At 39.0% G+C, this 19063-nt stretch overlaps 1 protein-coding gene across 1 annotated transcript in view; it reads right to left on the bottom strand.

Moving 5' to 3' along the window:
* The window catches only part of GPCPD1 (glycerophosphocholine phosphodiesterase 1), a 69410-nt gene that overhangs the window by 48187 nt on the left and 2160 nt on the right, over positions 1 to 19063 (bottom strand). Inside the window, exons 2-4 of the mRNA XM_074949695.1 lie at positions 13589 to 13672; positions 5881 to 5971; positions 4552 to 4636 (exon numbers count right to left, since the gene is read on the bottom strand). Of these exons, the coding sequence (XP_074805796.1) occupies positions 4552 to 4636; positions 5881 to 5971; positions 13589 to 13637 (225 nt within the window). The 5' untranslated portion in view covers positions 13638 to 13672. The remainder of the gene's footprint in view (positions 1 to 4551; positions 4637 to 5880; positions 5972 to 13588; positions 13673 to 19063) is intronic.

Raw genomic sequence — 19063 nt, 5'->3', positions numbered from 1 at the left:
CTCCCATCAAGTAGCCCAGTGACCTCTCCAAAAGCTAAAAAACAAACAATGATAGCAGGGTATGAACAAAGGAAGTCAGTCTCTGCCCTGAAGAACTCACCAATGGAAACTGTGCAAGTGTAATGCCAGGTGCCTAAATGGGCATTTCACATGCACACCATAAGTCCAAGATTCTCAAAATGGAACCTATGTGCCACATAAAAGCTGGGTAAGAGCACAAGGCAGCTGAATGCCTTAGAAGACTAAAGCATGACTTAACGTTGCACTTTTGACAACGAGGTCCATCTACCTAGGTTTTTATACCACTCTGATAGACCATATTTGAGCACATCAACCAGCACTGGCACAAAATCTGAAAGCTCAAAGGGTAGCTGACTTCACAAGGCACAAAGACTATAAACACACATTTAAGTTACCTAACATCGAAAGCTAGTTAGCCTAGTATTTTCTGTTGCCTGAAACATTTTCAAGTAGTAACGATTTAACACACAACTTACTGCTGTACCACAGTAAAGTGGAGAACCCCCTCATTGCTAGCAGTTAGGCAGAAACTAGAAGTTGCTAGCCTGCTACTGACTGACAGCCAAAGGATTTTGCTAGGGTACTCTGCTAGTAAACGCAGAGCGTGAACCCAAGATTCATCTTTGGAGTGTTTTTATTACTAGAAAATTTTAAGAAAATACAAAGCTCTGTTAAAATCCCCATGAATATATCAAATGGTATTCTGCCAATATTTAAAAAAGTGAATGAAGAGTGATGCCAAGTTTTCAAAGCTTTGCTACACCCACTGGTGGCTTAGTCTCTGTATATTTCCTTGAAGGAAATTCCCTAAAATGTGCAAGCTTATTTACTGGAAGGAAAATATTAAATAAGGGCCAAGAGTTTGTATTTTATTTATTCTGTATTCACCACAATGAGCTTTTAAAAACCATACTTAATAGTATAGTATATTTAATTTATGTATAATATACATGCATGACATGTTCCAAACAGGATTGTTATTTTTTTTTCCAACAGCTTTTTTTTCCCCCCAGAAGCAACCTGCCCAAATAAGGAACTTCATAAAAATAGAACTTTGAAGCAAAGTAATTGCAATAAGTGAGTATATCTTTAAAAGACATATATATGTTTGAAACAAAAGCTCAGCTTGTACAAAATAGCAGAAATATCTAGTAATACTTTGCTTCTATAACTGTATGTAACCACTTGTTCACAAAAATGCACAAGATACATAAAAGCTATTGCAAAAGGTATCTAGAATTCATTAAAAGCTTTTTTCCTTCTGCATGGATGTGCTGCCTTTCATTAATGCAGCCAAGACATGCCTTAACTGTACACAAATAATTCATATTCATGAATTTTCATTTATATTTATAAATAAGGGGGGGGGGGGAAGATGGTAGTAAATTTTAAAACAACCCAAGACAGTTACTATTTAGTATTAAATATTCATATTGGTTGTACACATAAATACGTAAATATAAACTCCTTTTAATTTGACACCACATTTTCAAGTGAAATAAAACCAGTCAGAGACACTACCCAAAATGACAATTTACAAGATTGAGGGAAAGGATTTTTCAACTTATTTCTTCTTGAATTTGAATACTGAGATTATTATGAGGGGAGATTAGAGGCTAGGACTTATCTTGGAAAAGAGGAGACTAAAGGGGGATGTGATTGAATATATAAAATCATGAGTGGTATGGAGAAAGTGAATAAGGAAAAGTTATTTACTTGTTCCCATAATATAAGAACTAAGGGCCACCAAATGAAGTTAATGGGCAGCAGGTTTAAAACAAATAAAAGGAAGTTCTTCTTCACACAGCAAACAGTCAATCTGTGGAACTCCTTGCCTGAGGAGGCTGTGAAAGCTAGGACTATAACAGGGTTTAAAAGAGAACGAGATAAATTCATGGAGGTCGAGTCCATTAATGGCTATTAGCCAGGATGGGTAAGGAATGGTGTCCCTAACCTCTGTTTGTCAGAGGGTGGAGATGGACGGCAGGAGAGAGAGATCATTTGATCATTACCTGTTCGGTTCACTCTCTCTTGGACACCTGGCATTGGCCGGTGTCGGCACACAGGATACTGGGCTGGACTGACCTTTGGTCTGACCCAGTATGGCCATTCTTATGTTCCGATTATAAAGCATATTTTGCTGTGCTAAAATTTTCAGCTTCTCATTTGTATTAGTATTTTGTTTCCAGATAGGTGGAAGTGGTCAGTTTCCTCTATTAGCCCTTATGTCTGTGGCCTCTAGTTTAGCCAATATTCACATATATATCAATATGATGTTCTGTTTCAAGCATATGCGGCACCCTCAGTTCATGAAGAAATGTGAAACAGAACTACTAACCACTTTAGCATTTTTTATTCTAATGCATGTTTATAAATTTACAAACTGAAACTTTATTATGGGACTACAAAACGACTTTCCAAAACATATTTTGAGATAGTTAACCCCCTAATTTGTTTATTAGATGAAGGATTAGCATACAGATATTTCAGTGATTATTCAGATAGATTAAAAGTTCAAGATATATGAAGTACCTTTCAGACCCTTACTAAATTTTGTGTTAGTGCAACTGTACAGATAATAAGTTTCAAATTTAGAAGTTAACCAAGAGTACTAAATAAAACAGCAGAAAATATATAATACAGTCCAGTGATTGAAAAGTGTTTTGAATCTCAAAATTATATTAAAAACATAGTTCTTAGTTATTAGATAATTAACATTTCATCTCCCTAGGTTTTCTGTATACTTGGTTCATTTGTGTTGTATTTTTTATTTTGTTCTTAAACTTGTCCACTCCACCCATGCAACTGATCTTTCCTATACCCATAAACAACTTAAGAACTAAAAAAGGGCCAAGCCACTAGAAAAGCACTTCTAGACACAGAAACCAAATTTATTTTATTAAAAAATTAAGTCAGGTGTTTATAACAAGGTGCAATTTAAACTTTGTAGGTGGATAGTTATCTCACTATGGCTATTTATATGGGTTTTTATATACAGTAGCTATTTACTCTGCTATTCCATAAAATTCATACTTACCTTGGCAGCCTCTGCATCACACGGTACATAGAGCGTGCACGATACAGAGCACCTACTTAAAGAAACACACTCACCAATATATACTGTGAACTTTTGCAAATATTACAAGGGAAAAATGTGTTTTACTAGCAAAGAATTTCTTGCCAATTTTCTTTTAAGCTAAGTATGCTTTTTCCCCCAGTTTGTTACTGCTTACATTTTAAATATTGGGGTATCTGAACAACTATCCGACTTGTTAGGCCTTAAAACTGACCTACCTTGACAGGAGTCACCGTTTATAAGTTTCTCACCTTGAAAAAAACCATCATTGTACCCTCCTCTTATGCCCCCAGAATATTTCACAAATATCTGTTTTAAGTCTCAGTTTAAGATTAGCTGATTTCACATGCTGGAACTGATAAAGTAACACCATCTTTTAGAGCATGTGTCAAATAAGTAATGTTACTGAGAATTTTAATAAATGTATTTTTCAAATATATTTTCAACTCAAGGAAGAATTTTTCCCCATCTCCAAAAAAATGAAAACCAAGACCAGTCAATTTTTAGACTTATTAGCCATGAAATAATTTAAAATATTTGAGCTATACAAAGAGGATGCACGATTCTGCAGCCCTTCCACGTATTTACTTACTAATGAAGTCACATATAATTGATAATGAATTGGGCCCTAGTGAAGAACTACAATATATTTGTAGACGTAATAGGTGCAAAAGACAGTTGGGTGGGTTTACTGGACCACTCTTCTTCAGTATGGTGGCTTCTAGGAAAATGCAGCTAAACAGTAGCTGTTCATTTTCCCCTACATGACTATATGATCAGATCATCTCCTTGGAGCTCTCCTATCCTTAATCCCAAGAAGAGCTTGGTATCCACAGATGAGTATGCTGCCTTCTAACTCCTACTCACATGTATCTTCAGTACGAATCCACATAAAAACTGCAGGTGTATAACTCATGCAAATGCGAACTTAGGAAATGTAGAAAATATTGGAATGCTCTCTTTTGGCTTTTTTAAATGAAAGCAGTTAAGAGGCAGTTAAAATTTAATGTTTTATAAAAAATGTAAATATTAAAGACAGCCCAGTAAAGCAGAATTTTAGCATGTTTACTTAAATTACCAATAATTTTCTTCTGCTATTACACATTTACATTATGATGATGCAATACTCTTACCCTTTGTAATAAAGTTGCTGGCTTTTAATGATTACTTCTAGTGACAACAGATAAGATGACCTGAACTTATGATGGATTTTGTATGTATTTAAGCTCTGCATGATCCTCACGCACTTTTATTGGAGGAACAAAAACCAGCAGTTGTGGGACAGGGTGGTAGGAATGATTAAAGTAACAAACTCCATTTAGTAACAGTAAGTTGTCGCAGACTAAGTTTGTGTCCATTATATTATTTTGCAGGAGTCATAAGACATACTCCTTATGAGTTAAAGTATTACAGTTAAAAAAAACAAAAACACCAGCTTAAAAAGTTATACATACCTTGGGTCCTAAGAAGCACCCTTTAAAATATCGATACTGAACAGCAACTCCTCTAGTAAGTTCAACAGTAGTTTTCCATAACATGCTGCGGAAAAATAGTTTTTTTAAAAGTATTTGGTTACATGAAGGTTTTCAAAAAATTTTTCCATTAGCCCAAAACTAAAAGTTGTATAGAAACAGGTAAGTATACAAATATGGTTTTGGAAAAATATGATTTAAGTACATTTCTTGCTACCTCTTAAAAAAAGCACCAGGGCTGTTTGTTTTCTTTCTTTAAAATAAGTTAGGAAAAGAAACATTCACAAATACACTAGGCTAGCATTCTTGAAACTTGAATAGCAGTTCTGAACTTATGTAACAGCCCTCTAAAATGGTTTGAGAGGCTGAAAGCATTTTACAAAATTTATAATGAAGTTGCAGTATGATTTTATTGCTACAACCATCTATTATCAATGCTGCAGTAGTGAGAGTCAGCCAGCCTTTTAGAAAAAGGCCACATCTAGAATGTTGTGGTAATACAAATATGCAGCACTGTCAGCTATTCCATTAAATATAAGAAGCTTTGAAACTTGATTGTGATCTCAGACATAAGTGCATGTTCTTACAGATCTTGTAAAATAAACTGTGTAAAATCACAAAAAGTTCTCTTCTAGTTGACTTAGTTAAGCATGCATCAATAATAAAATACATAGCACTTCTATTGTGCCTTTCATCAGTAGATCTGAGCTGCTTTACAAAGTAAGGAAAAACATTTTATCTTCATTTTACAGACGGGTGAAAATGAGAAACAGTTAAATGAATAAGGTCACACAGAGTCACTTGCGGAGTTAGGAACAGATTCTGGGCATGCTATTCCCCAAATCAGAGAAAAATAACCAACATAGTGTAATTTTAAGAAACTGCAGTATTTATTCCCATACTAAACCACTTAAAAATTTATGCAACACAAGTGTTAGTGTTTGATATTCCCCCATTTCATAAGTACACAAAAAACTTCTCTTATAGGTTTACAGTCACAGAAACAGAAGTTTTTATTACAGATCCTCTTTAACAACACTTTAAAGAAGTTTTTGCAAGTGTACTGCTGAGCAGTGCTACCACACCACTCCAGTATGTGATATCACTCATAATTGGAATAGCAGGTGTGTAAATTACAAATTCTATTACATTAGTAAACATCTTTTTTCTAAAAATGCTTTCCAAAATGATCAAACAATGGAAAGACCTGATTAGATAAAACGTTTTATGAAGTGTGTATAGTTTTTAGAATTTTGAATTCAGTATCAAAATGCAAGTATTAGATCAGTATTTTTATTACTAAAAGCTTACCCATCAGCATCATCAGCCTGAAGAACCACTGCAGTTTTAGGATTCCAGTTTCCCAAAGCGCTGCAACTCCCACATATTGCAAAAACCTCTCCTAGGAAGATAATCATCATAATTACTTGGACTTGTCTTCAATTAGAAATGGCATTCTACACAGTGGTTGAAGGGATTTTAAAACGTGTGATATAAGACAGACACCAATCCAGCCCTCTTCAAGTTTCTGTTTCACAAAGGATATTTTACTACAGGACTGTGACTGTGCTTCAAATTTCATCTCCATCTTGAAGGCTTCACCTCCAGTTTACAGACGGGCGGGTCTACTGACAGTAACTGCTTAATAATAGGAACCACCACACAAATGCTTCTGCAGACAATGGTACAGGCAGATTCCAAAGCATAGATGCTTAATGCCAAGTCAGTTTCCTTGAAATTCCTTTCAAATACGTAATGACAGCTCAAGCAGAATTTTACACTCAATAGTTAGCAACTGATTTGTTGCTTATTTAAGTCTCCCTTAACTGGTGTCAATGAACAGGAAAGCACTGATAGAGACCAGGCTGCTAATTTATTTTGGCATTTTCAAACTTGAATACTTGACTTTTCAACCTTAATCTTTTTTTTTTTAAATTTAGTTCTTTTTATGTCTATATGAATATAAAAGCAACACACAAAATTAATGGTGGCGCATATGTACAACATTATACATGCATTAAATGGATATGCAACAGGGGCAAGTTGAGAGGTTAATGCTTCTGTTGGGACCTTAACATTCTGAATCTCAAGAATTTTCCCCTGGAATCCTTGAACCACACAACTTTAACGTTCTTCCTTTTCTTGATGTTAAAAGAGTACTTTTGGAGGTTTGGGGTTTTTTGTAGTTTACACAGTGAGCACTGCCTCCTGCCCCTCATGCAAAGTGTTCCACTTCAGAGCAGTAGTCTACACATGCAAGAACACAGAAATTTTAACACAGTGATGGGATTTCATTTGGCTCTGCTGCAAATTTTAGCAGAACCTCACTGAGCATTTCCTCTACTCACCACCTCCCTCCCCAAAACTCCTAGAAAAAGTACTACCCCTTCATTAAGAACAATTTGCATGCAGACATTTCCAAATGTCAGTCATTTCTACTGGAACTGTTCCTAAAAAGTAAAAACAGGATTAGAATGTGTTTCACCCTCACTAAAAACTGAATTGTCTTAATTTCACCTTTGGGCTGAGACCAAACATGCAGCATTTTTAGCCCAAAAGGAAAATAGTTCTTTAATTTCAGAGCATCAGAAAAATGGGATTAATGAAAACTAACCTACCTGTTATGACAATGGGCTAGGTATTTTCAACTATTAAACTTGAACCAATCCTACAGAGACACAGGAAGCCTTAACAGAAGCTGTGAACCTGTGCCACAAGTCACTATCTCTAGCAGCGATTTCAAATTCTCATACTGGGAAAGAATACATTGCCGCTTGGAGGTAGATGCAAAAAACTTACAACTTTAAAAAGGATGTTACCAAGGTCATTCAGTCCCAATAATAGTAATTTGACCCATTTAGTATTTGCCTATCAAATTTTGCATCAATATTTTCTTTAAAATATTAAAAAGAAAAAACAGAACGCAGACCTACTTTATATTCTCCATTGTAAACCTACAATGGCAGATGGGTAATATGACAATGAACTTACTGTGTAACTGATGCACACAATCAATGCAAGTCAGGTGCTATTCTTTAAAAAACATGTGCTACAGCAAAGATTTGTTTAGCACCAACAACTACAATCAAAGGCAAGAGATTCCAAACTAGAAACTGTTATAGTAGATTAATATTAAGGTAAAAACATTTGGAACACTCTTAAAATACAGCAGATTCCATTTAATAGCAATGATATTAGTAACTTCCAGTTAATAGCAACATATTGCTGAAAACCAATCCCACCTCATTAACATCAATGTTAATGGGATTTGGGTATCAGCAACCGCATGCTGCTTATTAGCAACATTTTGGTGGGGAAGAAATGCACCATCTGAAAGCAGGTTTGCAAGGCTGCAGCCCCACAAGGAACACTGGGATGTGCCAAGCACCCTCTGCAGGCAGGTTTGCAAGGCTGCAGCCAGGGAAGGAAGTGCTGTAGTGCTTAATTTGTGCCTGGGCTTACCAGTGCTGAGCCCTGGCACCTCTGGGCTTGCCACATCAGTTATGAAAGTAAAAAAATTGCTTGAGCTCCAGCATTACAAATTAAGTACTGAAGTGCTGGGATACGCCTTTCTCTGGCTGTAATCCCACAAGCTTGCCTGTGGCCAGTGCTCAGTCCATCCTAAAGGTTCTCTCTCTCTTCTTCCTTTCTTTCTGTGACTGCAAACCTGCCTACACCTAGGCCCTGCATAAGCAGTAAGGGGCTGTGGGCTGGGAAGGCAGGCTGTGGGAAGAGCCATTGCAGCATGGCACCTCTCCCTAAGGGAAGGAAGTGCTGGGAAGTGTTGAACTCCGATCACCGGAGAGCACAAGTTGATGTACAGTGCAGCTCCATTGGTCTCCTGTGCTCCTGCTGCCCTTGGAAGCAGGGTTGCAGCATCCCTCCCCACGTCTGTCCTCTACTCAGGCAGGCTAGTAGTGCTGCAGCCAGGGATAGCATGTCCCAGAGCTTCTTCCCTGGCTACTGCCTTGCAAACCTGCCTTCCACTTTTCAGCAACTTCTGGATAACAGCAACTTTTTGCTGGCAACTGAGTGGTTGCTAGCAAGTCGAATCTACCTAGCAGCTTTTAATAAGTTTTTGAAGCATTTAAGAAGCTCAAGGCCTGGCTTATTCTGGGGGGAAAAAAAAGTGGAAAAAAACCACACACAGATCTGTCCAACATGCTCATTAAAGATCCTATGTCTTGTCTTAAGAGACAAGTTAAAGTCTGTATACTGGCCAATCTCTAGATTGGATAATTATATTCTGCCTCTCTAAATTCCCCTGCAGTTTTATTTAGCAATATTCTTCATTTCTTGTCCTAAACATGTGAAGGTCTGGCTATTGCTTACCACACAGCAAGTTGCAACACACAGGTGGCTATATTTAAATGAGAGAGGTAGTGATCCCTCATGTACCTTCAGAAAGGTGTTGTGAGGCTTAATTAGTGTTTATAAAATGCTGTAAAGTCCCTAGATGAAAGGCACTAGAGAAACGGAAGTATATTATAAACTTGAATTGCTTAATGTTAAGAGCATTTTCAAGATCACTTCAACACTCCTTAGCTGAATACTGCAGAAAAAAGTATTAACGTGGGACTAAAATACATATTCTCTCAATGCTCTATGCAAGGATTCTCATTTCATATATCACTATTTATAGCTGTGACTTGACATAATTAACACACACAATGGCTAGATAAGGAGGAAAAAAAATTTAATGGCATAAAGAACTGCTGAAGCCTCTTGGAAAGTTTGTTTACATGTCCTCAGGCCTGCTTCCTCCCTCTGCTAATACCAAAAGCCCCTTCTCCACTAGTAGCAGCAGAAAGAAACTAAGGTAGAGGTGGGCAAACTATGGCCCACGGCCACATCTGGCCTGCAGTACCCTCTTGCCTGGCCCCTGAGCTCCTGGCCAGGGAGGCTTGTCCCCGGCCCCTCCCCTGTTGTTTCCCCTCCCCCACAGACTCAGCACACCACGCCACGCTCTGGGCAGCTGGGCATTGCAGTTGCAGAGCAGCGGCCTGACCCAGTGCTCTGGGCAGCGCAGCTGTAGTGCCACCAGCGCTCCAGACAGTGCGGTAAGGGGGCAGGGGTGTGGATAGGGGTCGGGGGGTCAGAGGGTGGGGAACAGGGGGGTTGGATGGAGCACGGGTCCCAGGGGGGCAGTCAGGAAGGAGATGGAGGGCTGAATGGGATGGCAGAGGGCAGTCAGGGGACAGGGAGAAGGGGTGGTTGGATGGGGCAGGGGTCCCAGGAGGCAAGTCAGGAATGAGAGAGAGTGGGTTGGATGGGGCGACAGGGGGCAGACGGGGTGGGGGCGGGTCTGGGGGTGGTCAGGGGACAAGGAGTGGTGGATGGGGTAGGAGTCCCGGGGAGGGAAGGGGGGTCAGGGTGCAAGAAGGGGGGGGGGGGTCAGATAGGAGGCAGGGGCCGGGCCACGCCTGGCTGTTTGGGGAGACACAGCCTCCCCTAACCGGCCCTCCATACAATTTTGGAAACCCGATGTGGCCCTCAGGCCAAAAAGTTTGCCCACCCCTGAACTCAGGGCTGATCTTCACTAGGGGGAGATCCAGCTGCTGCTTTAGTGGGTCTAGTGAAGACCTACTAAACTGACAGCAGAGCGCTCTCCGGTCGACCCAGGTACTCCAGCTATCCAAGAAGAGTAAGGGAAGTCAACTGGAGAGCGTCTCCCCTCAACACAGTGCAGTGAAGACATCACAGTAAGTCAACCTAAGCTACATCATTATTCACGTAGCTGGAGTAGTGTAATTTAGGTTGACTTACCCCCGTAATGAAGACAAGCCCTCATGTCATGTCAGTATTGTGGGGCAACAGAAACAGTACAATCATCCTCTTATGCCATCCACATTCTGTAGGTATTTCCCACAGAAAAGCTCCCTGCAAAACCACTGACAGAAAAGGAATTAATTTTCTCTAGCCTTGTTGTTTACTACTTCTATTACGATTAGAAAAAAAACAAAAACCTTCAAGTCTGTTCTGCTGGGGACAGCAATGTCACAACTAGTTGCTTTAGAAATAAACTTGCAAATACAAGAAGGAAATAAGCAGAAGCTTTTTTGGAGTTCTACCTTTTCGTTTATTATTTTTAATTTTTGAAAGTTTTCAGAATTCTACAAAAACTATGACATACAAGTAGAAATCATTTTTAAACAAAATACTTTCTGTGAGGCATCAAACAGTTCTTACAGATTGTGAAAGCTGGAAGCATGGAGAGTCATTTTTAAAAAATACAAAAATCAAAGACACTGCTCCTTAGCAAGGTTTATATCTTCATACAGAGTTTCAGGTTCCAAGCCCTGGACATTTTGCCTGTACAGCTGTTTAAAAAATTGCAAGTTTTTTTTTTTTTAACTGGTAAAAGTATATTTTTGCCCTTGTGTCCTCATACTCAAATATGGCTGAAAATTTTTGCTCAAATGCAATGGAAACTTATGCAACCAAACATTTGCCTCTTAACAGAACCTTTGCCAACATTCATAATTACATGTTCAGCTGCTTCTGTTGAGCAACAGCTACCGATTTATTTTATGTGAAATAAATGAATACTCACTTCAATCTTATTGCATATTGAAGTTTTTGTAATAAACCGCAATTGGTTATTGATAAACATTTGCACTTGAACCGTCAACAAATGTTAGCGACCTTAGATAAATTTTACCTTAGCAATCAAGATGTTGGCATTGGTTTCTGTCTCAACGCATATTTCTGTTTTAATAGCCTGTTACTTCTCTTATTACACATCATCATTTTAAACAAACAAACAAAAAAAAGATAATTAGTGCTTTTAATTTTTAACTAAAATGTGACAGAAAGTTTGTGTCCTAAGGAGTTTTAACAGATGACTAGTGACAAGGCATTATTATATATTCATTATTTTGCCAATATCATTGTAATAATAAACCACATATGGTAGACTGTTTCCCTGTTTACTTCCAGTTTGTATTTCTTGTTGTACTAATTACCGCCAAAGAACATAACTTTTTTTTAATCAAAGAGCAGAATGATATATCGAACATTTATTCAGTTGCCCCAAAAACGGCAGTAATATTGGCCTGCTACATTTCTCGCCTCCTCCTACTACGCAATTATGTTCAAAATGTCCCCTTTGAAATCACATGCTACAGAGAACACCATCTCCCAGGCTCCTACCTGCCTCTTTTACAAGCACTTTTCCAAGGTACTTATATATTTATATTTTCAGATTTTTGGCAATGGAGTCTAGATTCATCACTTTAAGTTGAAACTGGAAACCCTATGATACCCCATAATAAGCAAGAATTGCATTATCATCAGGTACAGCAAAAAGTATCATAAAACAAGGTTTCAGAGTAGCAGACGTGTTAGTCTGTATTCGCAAAAAGAAAAGGAGTACTTTGTGGCACCTTAGAACCTAAGTGGCATCTTTGTAGTAAGACAGAAATGCAGATTCCATGCATCTTCTACCTAATGATTAACTGCTTCCATATTCAATTTAGAGTAAGAAGTCACAAGAAAGTGTTGGACTACTCTGGGCTTGCCTACACTTAATCCACGAGCAGTGATCGATGCATCGGCGGTCATTTTAGCGGGTCTAGTGAAGACCTGCTAAGTTGACCACAAATCGCTCTCCCATTGACTCCTGTACTCCAGTGGATAGAGAAGAATAGGGGGAGTCGACAGGAGAGCGTCTCCCGTCAACATCACATAGTGTGGAACCCACGGTAAGTAGGTCTAAGCTACGTCGATTTGAGTTACACTATTCATGTAACTCAAATTGCGTAGCTTAGATCGATTTTCCGCTGTAGTGTAGACAAGGCCTCTGATTTGCAGCATGAAAGGAATGTAAAGGGAACAAGTGGAACATCCTGAACACCTACTGAGTCCTCAACTTCACCAGCAGAGGAGGGGGAGAGAGCTAAGCTCCCACAAGTCCAAGAAAGGGAATTTTACCTCTGATTTTAGCAGAGGGGAGGGAACTCCACTGAGTTTGGCATAGCAGAGTATGCTCAATAAGAAGGGGAGGGGGGAGGGGCTTCTGGTGATTTATTATTGAATGGCTGCTGATGCCTTCTAGGATTTATTAGAGTGGTTCACTGTGAATTTAAGTGTTCTAGCACTGTATAAATAACAGGGGAGTGTGTATGGTTAGGCTGGCCAGGATGGGCGAGAAGATGAATACCTTAGATAGGCTTGTGGCAAATCACATAATGACTCACAGAGGAAGCACTCTGGTTTTTTAGATGCAATCAGCCACTGATTGGGAGGGGGTGGGGAGGCTGGGGGGGGGGGGTGTTTGTCTGTGAAACAGAGAAGGAAGTGAAAGAGGAAACTCAATGGAATAGCTACTTTGTGTCTGCTTTTGGCTTGTAACAATTTTGGAAAAAAGTTGAAGACAAAGATTGGATAACATCCTACTGGTTAGACACAGACATAGTGAACATCCCAAAACCAGCTAGAGATAGAACAGAAATGTAACTGACATCTGAGGTTTCAGGATACTTGATCAGAACAGCATGCCATCTTATCCAATTTGTTAACCTGTGTTCCAAACTCATTCAAAACATATTCTCTTGTTATATTTGGTTCAACAGGAACCCTCTGCATACCTATGCACTAACTGAGGATTTTCCAAGAAACACAGAAATGTATGCCTGCGTATCTGAGGTCAGGATTAATGCTAAATATTTCCACTTGATAAAGTAAGGTTATCACAAATACAATTCTAATTTTAAAAAGTATTTAGACTATTTCAGGGAGTATATCAAAATCTCTGGTATGCTAACATTTTTCAAACAAAAGTTATTAATAAAGGAGATAAAATTCATTCCCCAACTCTCCGCTAAAGAACAATTATTTTGTAAAGCTCCTCTTTACCAATCCACCCTCCTGAACCTTGTCATCCTAGGTATCAAAATTATATGATTCTTTGCCCTCTAACTAAAATAAAAAAATATTTTTAACTGTATGGCTTGAAGATTTTCTTCTAGTTTTACAACACACACACACACGTATATGACGACAAGTGTGATTTCTGTACCTGGTTCTGCTGTTCCTCTTACTTCAAAGGTAACTTGAGATGGGGTCATACTTGCAGATAATGACTAAGGAAGTCTGATGTCTCCTATTAGAGGGTATAAAAAAGTATTTCAGTAACAATATACTGCATCTGTAGCTGTCTCACTAAAAGCTAGGGTATGAACCTCAGTCATCTACAGTGGGGTGACCAAGTATTGGTCTTAATGTTCTGAACAAATGGCAGTACTTGTGAGCTCTGGACCACTCCACAGCAAACCAAAGCAAAGGACTGAACAGATCAAGAAACCATTGTCCAGCCAGCGAGGAAGTCAGTGTGACACAGGGCCTATCTACAAGATTAACAAGTGTTAAACAAAAGTAGTGAGATTGATATGTGCAACTAGAAATAGCATTCATTCAATATTTTTAGGGGAGGATTTCTCTAAAGCACTCAGCATTTTCCTAACTCTGCTCTCAGTGAAGTCAATGGGAACTTTATCATTAGAGACAGTGAAATTATAACCTTCAATGGCCAATAGCTTTTCTACAGGTAAGCAGCTGCCTCTTTAAGCTATTCTTTACTCTTACTTAGGGTTGCCAATTTTGGTTGGATGTATTCCTGGAGATTTCATCACACAACATAATCTTTATTTAAAGATTAATCTTTAATTCCTGGAGACCCCAGGCCAATCCTGGAAGGTTGACAACCCTACTCTTACTTTCAAAGCTACTCATGAAAAATAATGCAGACAAGCAGAAAACCAATTATGAATACACATAACTCTAAAGCAAATATTTACAAAAACACAACATTAAGCTTCCTTGGAAAGAGCATTTACCTCAAAATAACATGGCAGCAATGAAAACATGATGATAGTTTACATAACTATAGCAGTCCTATTTTAATAACCAGGAAAAAAAACAAAATCACATTTACTCAGAATTGCATGAACAGAAGTACTGTTTATGTAATACAATGATGACAGCAGCATGCCTGAGTTGAGAGCTTTAGTGTTACTGAACAAAAAATGTTCAAGTTACAACACTAGAGGGCAAGCCCCGGTCCTCCAGTGATTGCACACGTATACAGAGCTGAGTAGGAGCCCAGAAGGCAGAGTGAAAGAAGATCTAGAGACGGAATAGGGGAGAATGCAGAAAGGTAGCTCTTCAGAGCCAAGAGCAGAAAGTCCGAGAGCTGCAGAAAACAAGTTCTAATGTTTGAGTTTCTTCCTTCTGTGTCCTCCACATTTCTTCCCTTTGGGTCTGTGTCCCTTCCTCACTCATGTCTGTCCCTCTTCTGCCCCACACATTATTTTACCTCTTTCACTCCTGTTCTTTTCTTATTCTCCCCAACCCCTTTCTCTTCCCTCTGTGCCTGAGAATATGGGAGGGAGGAGATTTCACTGAAGTGGAAACAGGAAAGAGCTTTCCCACCCCCCAACCCCCACAAAGAGAAGCTGAGGCAGAGAGGGGAAGTGAGTTGTCCAAGGCTATCATGCAGGTATCTGCAGAGCTGAAAACTGAACCCAGAACTTCTGGTGTCCCAGACCAATGTCTTATCACTGGATAACACTGCCTCCAACGATGACGCAGCATGTCTCACAAAGCTACGGCTGATATAAAAGAGACCATGCCTATGCTATACTAACTGACTCCCAATTAGTTTCAAAACTGAATTCAAAGTCCTGATCTTAAAGCAGCCTTACAGATTTAAGTGCTTTATAAAGTTCTATTCATTCATTTACCAACAGGTAATATTGGGTTAGGGCTTTTTAGTTGACAGGCAAAAAGAATATTAGTTTTTCATTATAATGTTCAAGGGTGGATGAGTGGATTTTGAGCCTGGGCTGGAAGAACTTGCATTTGCAGTTTTGCAAAGCTTCCTTCAACGGAATGGAAACTATCTACCTCAGAGACTACCTCAACTTCCACAGGGATAACACACCTGAAAATAACCCTAGTTTACACTCACAGACAGGAAACAGAACATTTTCAGGGACAGTACTGCAGCTGTAGAATTTCTTGCCAATGATATCAGGCTTATGATTAGTCTTACCGTGTTTAAGTATAAAAAAACCAAACAATTTTCAAGAAAGTTCCTGAAGGGAAGCTATGCCTGCAAGTATGGAATACAATACAAATTAGCACACACCTCTCTGTGGCATCCAGTTAATATATTTCAGTTTATATTCCCCTCTAACTTTACGTTAATGCATCAAAATCCTTATCCATGCTGTACGTTACTCTGCATTTGTAAAGCACTGTGTATATTTGGGATACTAGATGAACAACATGATATATCTTGAAAAGAATACACAATTAAACTGTCCAGAAGGCTTTAATTTTATTCCTTTAAACTCTTGCAAGGCAAGGGGAAGAGTTTCCTGGCTAAGAACTAACTCTCTGGCTAGTCGGTGCCATGCAAATTTTATAAGCCCTAGACCCTATCGGTATGCAAGACTCCCTAGCCAATTAAGAGCGGTCAAGGAAAATTCCCTATTTCCCCATACTTGCAATAATCCTCAGAGTTCTGGAGAGCCTATTGAATCTCCAGATCTGAAGAGAGAAAGGAGCTTCTCCCTGAGGAGATGTGATCAAGTGTGGACGTACCACAATTAAGTATAACAACTGTTTCCCATAAAGACTGTATGTAGCATAGTTTAGAGCTGTTAGCATAAACGAGGTATTGGTCTAATTTTTGGCTACAGGCAGGATGTACCAAAACAAGTCAACATTTTGTTAATTCCAAGCTTAGGTGGTATTAATCACTTCATGACTAGACCTCCAGTACAGCTCTCTGCTGCTATAGTGCTCTTTTGAATTTTCCAACTTTCACAGGAACTACAATGAAACAATAACAGTTGGTATATTGAGTACCACTGAAATGTTATGCCTGATATACATGGCAAAACTGTTAAGATAAGAACACTTTGTTTTTCCATTAGTACAGCCATCCTTTAGGGGAAAAAACAAGCATAGCTGCTATAAAACTCTGGTTAAACCCAACATTAGCTAGAAGACTTAAGTTTTCCCACTTAGACAAGAAGTGCAACTGCATCTCCTAGTGCAGTCAAGTAACCTCAGTTCTTTGCAAGCCTATAGTCTATACGAAATATCTAAAGTTTACAAAATATTTAAACAGGAATCTGGAATATATAAAAATCTTACCTTTCAAAAAAGTTGACAGAACATTAGCACTCAAAAATGAAGGCCAAACCATGCTCACCAAACCAGTAGTCACTGAGGGCAAGATTTATTTAAGCTTCTCAGATAGTGCATTGGCAAACCTTACTCCACTAGTGACCTAAAACAACCATCCGTCCGTCAGTCTTTGAGCAAGGGCTGCCAATCATGCTAAACTCTGCAGTGATCTCTGAGATGTATATACAAAGACCTCCAAACTGTTTTTTCCATACCAAACATCAGACTGGACATGAATTCTAATTTACATTACAATATCATATACCTGCTTTCAGGAGTTTCTTGAAGCTAACATATGACAGCTCCAGCTTGCCTACTGGCTGTCACTGAGCCAGCATTTAAGTCTGTGTACAAGGACAGATTTTTGAGCTCCAAGTATGATGCATGGGATATGCTCCCCGTATGATCTGTGACAGCTGTCATAGTTTCAGGGTAAGTGCACCTTTATTTCCCCTCAGTTGTCCACCAAGGGGACCCACTGTAGGCTCCCAACTGTTCAGCCACCATCTCTCTTGGGCAGAAACCTGTGTCTGTCTCCTTCCTGACCAGGGTGTTAAAGGCTGTACAGCTACCTGATTAACACTCGGATATCCCCAGCAAGCCAGACTCCCTAAAAGACTAGAATCTGCATTTTGCTGTATCTCCAGAAGCTATGACCCATATAATCGCCCCACAGTTATAAGTTACCCCATAGCTCTTTCTAAGCAAGCACGTTTATTATTAAGGTGAAAGTATTACAAAGAAAACATTAAAAACAAAAATCTGCACACATGCTAAAAAGCTTACCAGAGGCAATCCTTAACACCAATCTTGGCGTTTGGTAGGCATTAGTCCTGCAAAGCCCACAACTGTGGCTTTACCATAGTTACAAATTCATAACTATCTCAGATTCAGAACTGAGACTGAGCAGAAAAGCCTGTTTCTTTATACAGGTCAGGACTTTGATCACCAGTCTCCAGGAACAGGTAATCTTCAGCAGATATCCTGAGAGGGTGAATGTAGCTTCAAAAGGCTGGGTTTTTGTGTAATTGAAGGTGGGGAATTTGCATTAACCTCTCCCTAGGTATTCCCCTTGGAAATCCATTTAACATTTACAGACCCAGAAGTCCATTCTTGTCTGGCACATTTTCAATACAGTCCTTTGAACATCCAGGTCTCACAAATGTCACCTAGAGAGGTTACACGCAATTTCGGCCCAAAATAATATATAAGCCATGCATTTAATATAATGGAGCCCAAAGACAAACTTAATTCAGTAAGATCTCCCAAGGATGTGGCTAGACATTGCCATACCTGTCACAACAGTTTCTCTTATTGCTGAGGCTTAAAAACCTCAAGTACTACAAATCTTGAAGAGTCTTACTTAGACTGATTCCTTTCTGATTCTGAAAGGAGACAATTTTGAGAATGGAGATTGACTGAGCTACTTTCCATTCACTATCCAAAATGGATGAACTGTTAGAACCCGAAAGAAGTGTTGATTTTGTAAACTACAGAGTATCTGGAAGGGGAGCAGAGTAATTGAGTATTGCATCACCTGCATAAAGAAAACTAACATTTTTACATCTTAATGAAAAGGATCCAGTACGAACCTTTTGTAATTTGGAAAGTAAAGAAAGGAGGCAAAATTCCAGCTGGTGGCAGAATAGAACTAAAAGGTAGAACTACAAGATTAGACAATTTACTTATCTAGCTGTACATCGGGCAAAACCCAAAGATTTTGACACACTAAAGTCTCTGGGTCAGATCCTCAGATAGCATTAAGTTGCAGTAGCTCCAATGATCTTATTGGAAATATGGCTATTTATACCATATGAGGATTTGGTCCTCTAGGTGAACCTTACCCACTGCGGTTAATCAATATCTGGTAAGCTGTGTTTTATGACGAGGATTTAAAAAGATTAAGACTGTTCAGCGCGGAAAAGAGACAACTAAAGGGGATATGACAGATCTACAAAATCATGAATGTTGTCAAGAAAAAGCATTATTTACTGTTTAACATAACACAAGGACCGGGGTCACCTGAAGAAATAAAGAAAGTACTTCTTTACACAACACAGAGTCAACCTGTGGAACTCGTTGCTAGGCAACGTTGTGAAGACCAAAACATAACTGGGTTCCAAAAAGAGTTAGATAAGTTAATGGACGATAGGTCCATCAGTGGGTATTAGCCAAGATGGTAAGGAATACAATCCCATGCTCCAGGTGTCCCTAAGACTCTGACAGACAGATGCTGGGACTGGACAAAAGAGGATGGATCACTTTATAACTGCCCTGTCCTCCTTATTCTCTCTGA

This window comes from Natator depressus, chromosome 3, assembly GCF_965152275.1.
Source record: "Natator depressus isolate rNatDep1 chromosome 3, rNatDep2.hap1, whole genome shotgun sequence".
Lineage (NCBI taxonomy): Eukaryota > Metazoa > Chordata > Testudines > Cheloniidae > Natator > Natator depressus.
This window is presented reverse-complemented; position numbering and strand designations above follow the sequence as displayed.